Below are 13,882 nucleotides of genomic sequence, written 5' to 3' on the forward strand. Positions count from 1 at the left end.
GCATGCATGTAAATCTTTGCAACAAATGATTGCAGGTATTGCCACTAGAGGTCTCATCTCTGGTTTATGTATGTAGATATGCATGTGCATGTGTTCAACTTGTATGTTCCTTTTTAGGATGAATCATGCATTTGATTGATGCTAAGTGCAGCTCGAGCCTCAGCTCAGCCCCAAACAAATTGTGCGATGACCAACCCTTACCAGAATAGGTCGAATGAACTTCAAAATTCGGTTTCTAATGAAGACACAATTTTGGAAAGGGAAAAGATTTCAGCACAACTATGTTTTGATACAAGACGCTCATGTTTCTTGTCTTTTATATTTAAAGAGCTGTAAAAGGGTTTTTACGGTCCCCAAAAATCACTTACCTGACAATTAAATGATAAAGGACAAGATACACAAGCGCAAGTATCAAAACATAGTTGTGCTGAAATCATTTCCCTTTTGGAAATTGGTTCCTAGTGGGTAACAAAGTACAAGCAGGTGATTAATGTGTAGTTGCTGTTTATTTTCATAGTTCTCTGTGAATAATAGGGGCATGGAGAAGTCGAGTGACTATGACCAAATGATCTTGGCAACCTTCCTCGAACCATATGCCATGTGAGTTATCTCTAATAATTCTATTCCTTTTTGTTTTGGGATAAATACATTTACACCCCCTCTAGTTTCTGACACATCCACTTCAACCCATATAGTTTAAAAAGTGACAAAGACATCCCCTCTAGTTTCGTTTTGTTATAAGTATACCCCTTCCGTCAACTGGCCGTTATGTTAACCCGACGGAACCGTAGAAAGCAACTAGGGTTAATATTTTATGGACCAAAATACCCCCGTATCTGTGTTCTCTTTGTATAAGGTATTTACAGACCGTTTTTTTAAAATATCTGAAACAGAGCTTCGTTGTGGAAGAGGGAACTTCGAAGGGTTAGGGTTCTTGTCTGGACACACCTCCCACGTGGTTACAAGTATGTTTTGTGATTTTATACTACATCTATGTATTTCATAATTTCCCCTTGTGCAAACGAAGTAATATACTGTTAATCACGTCTGTGTGGTGAAATTTGTTACTATTTGTGGCAGAAAAGTTTGTCATTTCATCCAATGTATTTTTTGTTGTTCTGTAAACCTAATGTTACTTTTTAAAAAACCCTAATGTTTGTTGTTTACTTGGCTGTGATTTTGGGGGTTTTCTTGTGTTTGATTTGTGGGGTTTTTTTGTATTTGAGTTCTGGGGTTTTCTTGTATTTGATTTGTGCCTGTGATTTATTTGTCAGAAACCCTTGTAAGTTAGGGTTTGGAATGAGTTTTATTAATAGAAACCCTACCAGTTAATGTTGGTTAATTTACAAGTAAGAAACCCTTATAAGTGCATTATAAGGGTTTGCCTAATTTGGAAAAAATAACAGTTGGGTAATATTTTGGCCTAGGTAGATGGCATCAGCTGGTTCCTCTTCGAGTGGTAAACATTCACAAGGTTCTGCCTTCACACCATGCCACTGTGGACAACGAGCGCCACTAAGGACATCATGGACTAGCACTAACTTCGGGCGAAGGTTTTTGGGGTGTTCTGGGTATGAGGTGAGCAATCTTTTGTGAATATTCATACTTTGGATATGAATTATGGGGTAACTCTAAATGAGCTTGTATGATTTCAGATGGATGCTTCTTGTGGTTTTTTCGAATGGGTGGATCCACCGATATGTGTTCGAGGAAGTGCTATCGTACCGAAGCTTATGCAGAAGTTCTCAAAGGTGCTGGCGGAGCTTGAAAGGTTGGACGCTGAAGTCGACAAGTATCATCGCAGGGAAAAGATTTTGCGGACCTTACTTGCCATGTCATGGGGTGCTGCTCTTCTATGTGCTATTTTCTTAGTGGGTGTAGTTTATTGGAATGTGATTGTGAGTGGGAAGAAAATATAGTACCCATGGATTGTGTTGAAGAAATGAAAGTGGATTTCAATCTATTTCTTACCATGTTGACTTACTAACCATGAAAGGAATTCAACCAATAATAATAATGATTGAATGCAATCAACATCAATTGCCAGCACCTTCAATAACCACTGTGAATTACCATGTTCAATTATCAGGTTGAATGAGCTGGTTGAATTACCATTTTGAATTACCATGTTCATAAGAAGCAGATACCATTCAATAGAAGCATAGAGCACATGTTCATTGAATACAACCCATTTGAAGCACCTGTCCATTGAATACAAGCATGAAGCACATGTTCATTGAATATAAACATGAAGCACCTGTTCATTCAATACAAGCATGAAGCACCTGTTCATTCAATGATTCTGCTGCACCTGTTCATTCAATACAAGCATGTAGCACATGTTCATTGAATACAAGCATGTAGAACCTGTTCATTGAATACAAGCATGAAGCAGATTCCATTCATTACAAGCATAGAGCACCTATTGATTGAATATAAGCATGAAGCAAATTCCATTCAATACAAGTATAGAGCACCTGTTCATTTAATACAACCCATGGACAAATATCCATTCAATACAAGCATAGATCACTTGTTCATTCAATACAAGCATAGACCACCTGTTCATTTAATACAACCCATGGAGAAATACATGTCTGTCATTTGCATTACAAAGACATGTATGCCATCTGAAACCAATGTCAAATTACACCTGTTCATTACAAAAACCCAAAACCCTCCACATGCAAAAAGAAGACAACCAGTAGGCCCACAAACAGTCATGAACAAGCAACATTCTGTATTTGACCCCCCAAGTATTCATGAAGAACATAGAAAAAACAGTGTTTACATAACATTGTTAACATAACATAATTAATCCCTGCAATAAACTTCCAAAACATTGGCCATCTTCAACTTGAAAGTAAGCATGCCCATCAAAAACCCTCCACCTGGAGCTGAAGACATCTATGAAGAGAATCCAAACATCACTTCCCACCTGGAGCTGAAGACTGTTGGGTCCCAAAATAAGGTACAAAAGTACTTCCAACAACAGAAGTACTGGCAGTAGCACCAAGTGCACTTAATTTGCGAGGTGACTGCAAAGTTGCCAACAAGAAGAAGTTAAGTCATAGTGATATGTACTAACTCATATGGAGAGATAAGGAACTATGAAGGTTACTTACTTTTCTTGTCGGATAAGAGAAAAAATGGCCTCTTCTCCCACCTCTACTACCTCTCCCACCTCTCTCACTTCTTCCTCCAGGTGTGTGCAAGCCCCTGGTGACTGGTTCTTTTCCCCTACGATACCCAACAATAGATGTACTAGCACCAGCTGCATCACTAGTAGTAGATGGTGTTCTTCTCCCTTGAGAAGCCCACTTCCTTTTTTCCTTGATAGGCCCTTTGCAAGTGCGACTGTTGTGTCCAAACAGACCACACTTACTACATTTTAGTGACCCATGCTTTCTTACTAACTTGAATGGATTTGTAGGTCTTCTGGGTTCATCTGCATCCCCCCTCCTCAGCTTCTTTGGCCTTCCTGGGGGCCTTCTTATTGGAGGAGGGAGGACCGGGTCCATGTCTAAAGATGGCCACTGCTCCATACTAGGCATGGGGTGAATCAGTTCTTTATAACTCCTCTGGAAGGCATCTTTCTGGTAGCAGGGGTCGACATATTTCTCTACAGTCTCATGCTGGTAGAAGATGGTTGCAATAGCATGCATGCATGGGATACCACTCAAGTCCCAACTCCTACATCCACAAGTCTTTTGCCCTAAGTTAACAACATATTGCTTCCCATACCTTTCGACTTCATACTCCTCCCCACCAGACCATTCGACATGGCAATCACAAGCCGCAACCTTTGCCTTCTCCAACTTCTCTTGTATTTTGAGGCAGATAGGTCCCCCATAACTCTCCATAACTGATCTCTGCTTCTGGAATCTCCTCATAAGAAGCCTTCTTATGGTTTCCAAAATCGTTAAAATGGGCTTGTCCCTAGCAGGTAGAATAAAGGCATTGAATGTATCCGACGGATTGTTCACTAGAAGATTGCATTTTGGCCTAGGGCTAAATGCTGATCTTGACCACAATGTAGGATTAATTTTCGTAAGATATGCATGAGCTTGCTTATCAAGCTTCTCCATCTCTGCCATGTGCCTATGAAATTCAATCGGAGTGCTAGCATATGCTGCTGCCCACATAGTATCCTTCAAAATCTTACCCTTGAACTCTGCCTTAAAGTTGCTATACATATGCCTGACACAAAACCTGTGGTCTGCATTTGGCAAGATATCTTCAAAAGTTTCAACCAATCCCTGCAATAACAAGGTGATAGGTACAATTATAGAATTCTAGAATTAAAAGACAACTACATTACCATATAAACACTTGAAACTGTAAGTAAATGATGTATACCTTCTGTCTGTCATAAATGAAGGTCCAACCATGAGTCTCAATTTGACCAATGTCATTGAGGAGTGTTGTCAGAAACCAAGTCCATGACTCTTTCAATTCAGCCTCCACTATTGCATAGGCTATTGGGAACATCTGATCATTTGCACCATTCCCAACTACACTTAGAATTTGGCCTCCCCATCGACCTTTTAAATGGCAGCCATCCAAGCCTATAAAAGGCATACAACCGGCCAAGAATCCCGACCTCATAGCATGGAGACTGATATATAGCCTCTGAAAGGTTGGAAACACATCCAAAGTAGGCCTCTCGACCTTCAACTTCAAACAACTACCTGGGTTTTTAACCCTGACAAGATCACAGTAGTCTCAAATTCTAGCATATTGCTCAACATACCCTCCCTCAATGCATTCTAAAGCCTTTCTCTTGGCCCTATAAATCTTTGACTTAGGTACATCAACCTTGAAATCTCTCTTAATACTCTTCCGTATTGCATGAACATCCATTTGGGATCATCCCTGATCTTCTCAACATATTTTGACGACAACCAAGTAGAAGAAACATGGTGGTTGTTATATGATCTAGGGCACTTATGAATGGAATTGAAAGTTTTTATTTGAAATCCTTCTCCCTGTTGCATATGAGATGCATGTATTCTCCAACCACATTTGCTCTTGCATTCTGCAGTAACTCTGGAAGGCTCATTCTTGACATACATGTACTAAAACCCATGCTGAATTGCATACTCTTTCAATGCAGCTCTAAACACTTTGTGGGAGCTGAAAATCATCCCCACGGCCAACAGTAGCTTCTCCATGTCCACATGCTCATTGAACTCTATCTTGGGTTCTCTTTCATCTGAAGAAGATATTGGACTTCTACGGTAATACTCATCTTCCTCATCTTCACATGCATTTGACCTCAGAGGATCATCAAGTATAACCTCCTCTGCACATGCCCCAACCACATCTTCCTCTTCATGTACATCATCTCCCACAAATTCACCTCCTCCCAAAATATCAGCAGATTCATTGACATAATCAGACTCACTGCCTAGTCCACAACTACTCCCACTGTAATCTGACATTCTAGAGGCAACAAAATCTTCATCCTCTGAATCAGAGTCTTCAAAATCTTCATCACTACTATCTGATGGAATGGGGGTGTGCTCTTCATCATCGACAGCTTCACCATGCCTCTCACTACCACCTGTTGGAATGGAGGAGCTACCACCTATTGGAATGGAGGTGCTACCACCTATTGGAATGGGGGTGTGCTCTTCATCATCGACAGCTTCACCATGCCTCTTACTACGACCTGTTGGAATTGAGGAGCTACCACCTATTGGAATGGAGGTGCTACCACCTGTTGGAATGGAGGGGTGCTCTTCATCATCGACAACTTCACAATGCCTCTCACTACCATCTGTTGGAATGGAGGAGCTACCACCTATTGGAATGGAGGTGCTACCACCTGTTGGAATGGGGGTGTGCTCTTCATCATCGACAGCTTCACCATGCCTCTCACTACCACATGTTGGAATGGAGGTGCTACCACCTGTTGGAATGGAGGCCACAACTTGCCCATGCAAACCTCCATCACCTCCCACAACATGCCCTTGTGATGTCCCTCCCAAGACATCAGCTACACTTGCTGGCAATGGGGGAGTGTCAAGATATATCTGAATTGTAGACTTCCCTTTATGAAGGTCTATCATTTCTAGGACATCTCTGTCTGAATCAATCATTCGAAAACCACAATGCTTACCTCTCCCTGGGACCCTATGGTACATAAACAAATGGATAGGAACACCAACTATCTCTCCCACCATGTCTTGCATTTCAAACAATGATAACAAATCTGGGTCGATGTCATCGATGTGCGTCATAGTTCCCCCTTTATACCCCCTCTTTTTACTGTCAAATTTTCCACCATGATGCACCTCGAAAGTGAGATACCCAGGGGCCATCACTGCCATATAAAGGTAAAGAACAAAGTTAAAATACACTGAAAGGGACAACATATACGCATTGCATTTGACTCAACAGTGATAGAAGGGGACCATTTCAAAGCATCATATAATCATTTCAAATCAACATATAATCATTTCCAGTAGGGGACCACTACATATACTAATTTGCACAGGAACAACCCTAATTTTAAAGCAAAAGCATTGACTTTGCAAAGGGAGAGCACAATATATACCCAATTGCACTGATTAGAAAGCAAAAAACATTAACTTTGCAAAGGGGGGACTACAACATTCACTCATTGCGCAGAGGGAGACCCTACTTTCAAAGCATAAATCATAGAATTTCCAGTGGGGGGACCACAACATTTGCACATCTGCAGTGGCAGACCCCTATTTTCAATCCAAAATACATGGATTCTCCAGGGGGACCACAACATATGCACCCTAATTTCAAAGCAAAAAAAACACTGAATCTCCAGTGGGGGAACACAACATGCTTAATGTGAAAGACAGATAGCACAAAAAGCCCTAAAAAGGAGGATCACAGTAACACCATATGCAAGACAGATAGCACAAAAAGCCCTAAAAAGGGGGCAAAATGACATCTTTCTCACAAATTGGGACCACAACATAGTGTTTCTCCACAAAAAATTCGACATTCCACAAAAACCAATAAAATACTCATAAACCCTAACTAATATTACAGTTTACATCGAAAGAACACCTAACCCGACAATTTTCCATTAAAAAATCACAGAAACTTTGTTTTAAGTGGGACTTTGGAATCAAGCCTTTAAAACTTCCTAAAATATTTAGAGACAAAAGGGTTTGTAAACTATTTTAACACCTACCAATCATTTTCTACAATATTCCCACAACACGACATTAAAAGACAGAAATCTTCCAAACCTGAAACGCTTGGAGAAGACGAATGTTTTAGAAACCCTCGAATCGATGGTTCAAAGGTTGAAGATGACAGGAAATCGTCGTTCGTCTTCCACACAGTGAAAACCCTAGTTCCGTCGAGTAAAAACCCAAAGATAAAAAACCCAACTGTTGTTTTCTTCATTTGTAGTCGACTTAAAACATAGGGCAAATGGGTCATTTCACGCGCGCCGTTTGCACCGTCCAGTGAAAAAAAACCCAACGAAACTAGAGGGGATGTCTTTGTCACTTTTTAAACTATAGGGGTTGAAGTGAGATTGGAGGTAAATGTAATTATCCCTTTTGTTTTCTTGAAGGGGTATAACAATTCTGTTCCTAGCATTTTAAGAGGACTAAAACTATCAAAATTCCTGCGCCAGAGGTACTCTTTCATTTGGTTTTATAGTCAACTTCTTTAATTGATAATGAGTGCTCGAAGTCCAACATTTCTCAAGGTGTATCCTCTGTCCTTGGAATCCCTTTTTGCCATGAAAAATGTCTATTAATATAGTTTTAAACATGCGTCAGTGTGTAGGGATGTTAGGGACCCGCTTGAATGGGTGTCTTCCTAGCTGCTCTCTTCTTCCAAGGAGTGTTCCGACTGCATGTACATGTCGTCCCCGCAGTCATTATTCTCATTTTCTTTTATTGAAACATAGATGATGAATGGAAGAAACACGCCTCATTTTATTGCATCACAATGGCAAGAGCTGGAACATCAACCTTATATACATGATATCTGGAATGCCTATTCCACCTGAACTTTTATACCCTATCAGGAGAAACATGGAACCCATCACTCCAAGGTTCTTGCCTCACCAACCTTGTAAGATATCAGTGACATGGGTTTTTGAGCTTTTTTTATTTAGTTCATTCTCTTCTTTTTATTTGGTAAATATGGGATCTGGTAAATATGGGATCTGGGTTCTGTTTTTTGCAGTTGGGCGGGGATGTTTTCAAATGGATTTTAGTAGGAAAGCATGTGTAAATGCAGAAGAACAGATGGGAAGAAATAGAGGTGCTCAAAAGAAGCATTCCAAAAATCAAAGTACTGAGAGAGACATGCACAGAGGCAGGAATCGTTCCCGAAAGCCAGTTGAAATGACAAACAAACCCCCACCTCAATAACTCCTTCCCTCTCTTCTAACCCTTCTTTTCCTTCTTCTAGCTGAAACCCACAATGGGTATTACATTAACCCCCTCAATCCATTCCTCTTTCCCCATTCCTCTTCCAGACATCCTGGTCTTGGTTTTTCATCACACAACTGTACCCATTTCCATTTAGACCCTCAAACCTTTATGCAAACATCGCAAAAGTTACAAATCCAGTGGCGAAAAATAAAAGGCTACCGATATTAGCACTACCCCGTTTTGATAAATGCACTAACCTCATCTTGTCGTTTATTAATTTAAACATTTGTCAGAGGTTATTACAGTTCCCAGAAGGCTCTAAGAAGCCAAATAAAATAGAAAAACAAGCTAAGTTTGTGCACTTATCAAAACATGGTACTGCCAATATCAGTGGCTAAAGAAAAACCTCCTGCTTTACTGTTCATGTCTTTTTGAGGTACTGATATTGCTTTCTCCTGTGACAAAAAAAAAACAAATAGGCATTTGCATGGACTAAAGAGGGTTGTGGATGAACATTTTTTCTTCTCAGAGGCTTCAGGGACATTGGGACAATGAGAATGAATTCTTTGGCTAAAATGAAACAGAGGTACTTCTCTGTTTTACCAAGCAATTACCCTCAGTTGTAGAACCTCATTATTCTGTCCAAACAGCACTGTTTTGTTCTTGGGACTGATTTTAAACTGTGGATGATATGGGAAGTATGCCAAAAGTGGTTATAACTGTCTTTTTTCTTTCCTTGTAATTGCATTTGAACAATTATTGGGATTAAAGTTGTAACCTTACATCAAAGGGTATTTTGGTCATTATAAGTTGTGTAAATAATCACTTCATCTATGATGAAGCAGAACACAATTATATCATAATAGATTATTTTCATAATAGGTGATTATCATAACCGGTTGCTATCATTGAAATCGGTTGGTCCATAATCCCAAACGAACAGGGCCTAAAGCTGTTATTTAATCATTTATACTTCAACAAGAATCCCGTAATTTAAAGTTAAACAAACGTACAATCAAACACATGTATGCACATCTGAGACTACACATGCAGGAACTAAAACCATAACCAGAATATTGCGAAATAGATAACATGCTCTGGGCTACAAATTAGTGAGCCAATCAAGTACATGAAATACAATGGATGTATGTACATTCACAGTATCAAATCAAACATGACAGAAACTACTATGCATATAGAGTAACTGTATATGTACTTCATTTCTCCCTCCAATCGTGCACGTTCTTAGCTACATGAGTAACTGAACTCCTGGTGTTATTTCAAGAATGCCAAAAATGGCAAACATAGCTTGATGGTACAATTCGTGTGCAGATTTGTGTGTGCTTCCAGCATTATTGTGTGATCTCAAAGTTGATCCGTTAAGCACTATCTAATTGAATCAATGCTCACATCCATGGTCTAAAGATTGTAGATTGTATTTTATTTCCATGGTCTGAAATAATGCAGTAACAAATTAACTGCAACATCTGCCCTGGATAGAGAAGGGTGTGCAATCAACTTTCCCAGTGTTGCCTAACACCATATCAGCAACCATTTCAGCAGTCCCCAGAGCCTGTAGTTGGAAAAATTAATAAAAAAATCATTAGATCTTTCATTTCCATAAAATTTGAGGACACCCCAATATCAGCCCTCTCCTTTAAATATATAACTGAAGTAAATGAGGCCTCATTAGAGTAACATAACTGGAGTGACCTTACTATAAATACCATAGTTACCAAGGTGGGAAACGAATTCGGGAAACAAAACGTGAAATGGAAATGGGAAACACATGAAAAAAATATAGGAAATGAGAAATGAGAAAACGCTAGAAAATCATAGAAAAAACACGCATGAAACATAAGGAAAATACGAAATATGTGGTTTTGTAGATTTCAATTTTGTTAATTTCAAATTTCTATTTGAATTTTTCTTATTTTTATTTTTATTACAATATATGCTATTGTTTTCTTTTTTAATATCTATTCCACAATTTTTATATGTTTTTTCCAAAATGATTTTCGTAAGTTCCATACATGTTCCCTACATGTTTCACATGCATTTTCTACGAGCGTTGCATACGTTTATCACGAGTTTCACACATGATTTACACAAGTTTCTCATATGTTTCCCATGCGTTTCAGAAACATTTGTCCAAATTTTTTTCTATCATGTTTCGGAAACGTAGAAAACGTGTTTTAGGGGAAACGAGTTTCCCACCCGCGAGTAACGCATTTTAGGGGAAACGTGTTTCCCACCCACCCAAGGAGTTTCCAGCATCTACCATAGTCCATATTCTGTCGTAGATAGATTTTGAAAGGGCATTTAGACCATTTCATCCTTAGGGAAGGTGTGGGTGTAAAAAACTATAAATGTAATGAAAATGAAAAAACCAAAAGTCTGGACTGCAAGATATGTTGGAAAACCCTAAAAATCTACCTTGTTCTCGAAGACGAAATGGGAAAAAAGGGAATTTTTTTTATTCAATTACCTCTCAAAAACTACTAAAAAGCATTGTCCCTCTGGATTCAATTACTACAAACAAAAAGTCTTGATCGCAAGATATGTTATAAAACCCTAAAAACCTACATTTTTTTGGAAGATGAAATTGGAGAAAAGTGGTATTTTTTTATTCAATTACCTCTCAAAACCTACTCAAAACATTTACCTTTCAAAAGGGATGCAAAAATCCAAAGAAAAACCCATGAAAATGCGATCCACCAATAATAGTTTCATCACATGCACCAAATTAAAAAGGAAAAAAAATGCATTCAGGCTCATAGAGACAAAGCCCATAAAAACCTAACAAATCCCTATAAAAACATGAACATTAACTAGACTAAAAATATGTGGATGGGGTCCGAAAGACCAGTAGCATCAATAATCCTCATCCAGTCACAATAATGAAGTTTTGTGTGTCCCTTTCTTATATTTGTGTGAATAAATTTTGCCACAAAACTTGTTTGCAACCTGCTTTGCATCAGTCCCCCCCTGGTTGAGAAGGACTCGCCCTCGAATCTAAGAGGTTGTTGGTTGAATCATCACCATGATGAGGAACTAGATAATTCACGTTAAAAACATTGGAAGTCTTCAAGTAGCTTGTCAGCTTTATGTGAGATGTGTTATCATTGATCTTCTCAATCACCTCACAAGGACCAATCTTCCTGCTGCGCAGCTTCTTTTTTTTTCTGAATGGCTTCTGCTGCGTAGCTTGTTATAATCAACAACTGAGAAACGATTTGGAGTCAAAACAGTCGACACATAGTTGATCTTTATACTTGGAGTTTACCATCTTTAACCTCTCTGTTACCTGTTCATGGATAGACTTCAAGTTCCCAATCACATCTTCCACCCTTTCATTCACTCGGCTAGTCGTTGATAAAGGAGATAAGTCTAGAGCAATGCGAAGATTGTACCCATATACAATTTAAAATGGTGAAAATCCAGTACTCCTTGCCAATGAGTACTTTGTGTTCATTAGGACTCATGCGGTGGTGTGCCTATTTTGCAAGCTAGCACTCAAGATGAGATTGATGTAATGCTAATATCTCGCAACAATGGTAACCCCGGCGGTAAATCATCCATAAAAACATAAAAAATTCCTCTATCTACCAAGGGCTACACCATACTAGGAATCTCTAGTCCTGTTGATTCATCTATCCTGATTAGCACATATACAGTTCCACTTTCGTTAATTTCTTCTTGGAATTGGCTCAGAGAAAGGAGATTAGTTCCCTCCCTTACTTGAGGCTTGGGGTAGATCAAAACCAAAATAATTTTCAAAACCTTCCAGACCATACGTTTTTTTTCTTCCTGTTATGGATCACATGTCTACCATATTGCCAGGCGTCCAAATAAAATATGGCATGGATGCATCTGGATCACATCACACCGTACTTAATCAAAATACCATTTACCAACTAAAACGGAAAGCAATTTTTGGTTGAGCTTACCCCAACGTCAGGTTTCAGCCATGACAGTTTGAATGTGTGAGGATGTACCTTTGTGGGTAACCATAACTTTGTGACAGCCTCTTCAGATACCACATTTTCACAACTACCGACGTCAATAATCACCTTGCAGACTTTCCCGGCTACAATGAATGTCGTGTGAAAAATACCACTCTTCATGGCCAATATTCCTACTCATCCCAAAGAGTGAGGATGACCTTCCGCATGACTAACAGCTCACTCCTGTCATCATGCACAATTGCATCATTGTCATCCTCGGTGTCATACACTGGATCTTCCTGTAAGCTTTCACCTTCGTTGTCAATCAATAAACCCTTGCTTTCCCAGCCTGTAGACACCCCCATTTTGCTCCGCTTTAATCAATAAGGAAGTTAGTATTTTTCTATCGGTTCTCTAGTGTTTTTCATTTCCGTGTCCGTCTCTTACATGTTTTGAATTTTGCCGCTAAGTGTTGAGAAGGGTTATTCACAAGAATCAAAACAAGAGAGAATTTGAACCAACTTGGCGGGCCAGCTTTGAACATTTTTGATCAAGCAAGTGTACCCCACATTTTTTTTAGTAAACATTGTTCTAAACTTATTTGGATCCAATGGATAAGACCGATTTCCTGGGCAGGCATAGTTATTTCGGCCAATCTAGCAACTGTTGTTGTTCAAAGATAAAGAAAAAAAAAAGGGGGGGGGGGGGGGGGGGGGGGGGCTAATTAGCTTTGTTGTGTTGACTTGTAAAAAGCGAGAGCATGTCCGTCCATATTGATAACTTTAGATGGCTTAACATGGTAACTTGCCACATGCGCCAAAGTAAGAAAAAAAGGATGCTCCTAATTTCGTCCAAGACTACCAATCTCTTCCTTTTTACATGCTCTCTCTCTCTCTCTCTCTCATCCTTTGGAAAAGAGGGCAAAGGACCTCTCATCTCTATATACATACACCAAGCTTCGGAATAGCGGCTCATCTCCGACGATCTTTGCTTTTTTTTATAGCATTTATAAGGGTGTGTCAAAGCGAATATCCCAGATTTACACACCCTAGAGACAAGGATTCGCGATCAACGTTAGGTGTTTTCTATCTCTTTTCAATCTTTGATTTAGAAGTGCATGTTTAGGTTGTTTTAGGGTTTGATTTTAGAATATGGTCTAAACGGATGAATTTTTCGATGAAATTTTAGTATGTTGTAATACGAATCATAATATCATTAATTCCAGAATTTCACTGGAAAATTAATTTTTCTTCATTAAATATTAATTTTCTTTTGTTTTTTTTTTCAACATGGATTTAAATTGGGTTTTCAAAGTACGTGTTTGAAAACATGGTGTCTTTCTAAAATTCATATTTTCAGAGGTTAAAGTAAATTCTAAAACCACTGGAAAACATAATTTTCACCCATGGTTGGCTTGTTTTATTTTTAGTTATATTTTTCAAACGGTAACCCAGAAAAGAGTTATTTCTCGACGAATAAAAGCAAAAATGCATCAAATCAAGTCCAAACTTAATGAAATTTTGCTTCCAGTCCGATTTTGATATTTCAAGA

At 38.9% G+C, this 13,882-nt stretch overlaps 2 protein-coding genes and 1 pseudogene across 3 annotated transcripts in view; 1 reads left to right on the top strand and 2 right to left on the bottom strand.

Moving 5' to 3' along the window:
* Nucleotides 1-2,036: 2,036 nt before the first annotated feature.
* On the bottom strand, nt 2,037-4,863 carry LOC143861363 (uncharacterized). Its single transcript, XM_077372290.1, has 7 exons — nt 4,754-4,863; nt 4,360-4,705; nt 3,126-4,259; nt 2,939-3,038; nt 2,273-2,311; nt 2,148-2,201; nt 2,037-2,062 (listed from the first exon to the last, which is right to left on the bottom strand). The coding sequence occupies exons 1-7, from the start codon at nt 4,861-4,863 to the stop codon at nt 2,037-2,039; spliced, it is 1,809 nt and encodes a 602-aa protein (XP_077228405.1).
* Nucleotides 4,864-7,912: 3,049 nt separating this feature from the next.
* LOC143861364 (growth-regulating factor 4 pseudogene) lies at nt 7,913-8,939 on the top strand (annotated as a pseudogene).
* A 493-nt stretch (nt 8,940-9,432) lies between these two features.
* Nucleotides 9,433-13,882, bottom strand: part of LOC143860646 (FAD-dependent oxidoreductase family protein) — an 85,877-nt gene continuing 81,427 nt past the window's right edge. For both annotated transcript variants that reach the window (XM_077371392.1, XM_077371393.1), the window contains exon 9: nt 9,433-9,957. In XM_077371392.1, coding sequence (XP_077227507.1) covers nt 9,859-9,957 — 99 coding nt within the window. In that variant the 3' untranslated portion in view covers nt 9,433-9,858. The remainder of the gene's footprint in view (nt 9,958-13,882) is intronic.

The sequence above is a fragment of the Tasmannia lanceolata genome, unplaced genomic scaffold (genome assembly GCF_043159265.1).
Source record: "Tasmannia lanceolata isolate RefF3 unplaced genomic scaffold, GAP_Taslan_0.1 ptg000037l, whole genome shotgun sequence".
NCBI classification, from domain to species: Eukaryota; Viridiplantae; Streptophyta; class Magnoliopsida; order Canellales; family Winteraceae; genus Tasmannia; species Tasmannia lanceolata.

Coding starts and splice junctions, on each gene's coding strand:
- LOC143861363 (XM_077372290.1), bottom strand. CDS start 4,863: ATGGATGTTCATGCAATACGGAAGAGTATTAAGAGAGATTTCAAGGTT. Junction 3,039..3,125: donor TCTCTTATCCGACAAGAAAA/GTAAGTAACCTT, acceptor GCAACTTTGCAG/TCACCTCGCAAATTAAGTGC. Junction 2,312..2,938: donor CCAACAGTCTTCAGCTCCAG/GTGGGAAGTGAT, acceptor TTGAATGAACAG/GTGCAGCAGAATCATTGAAT.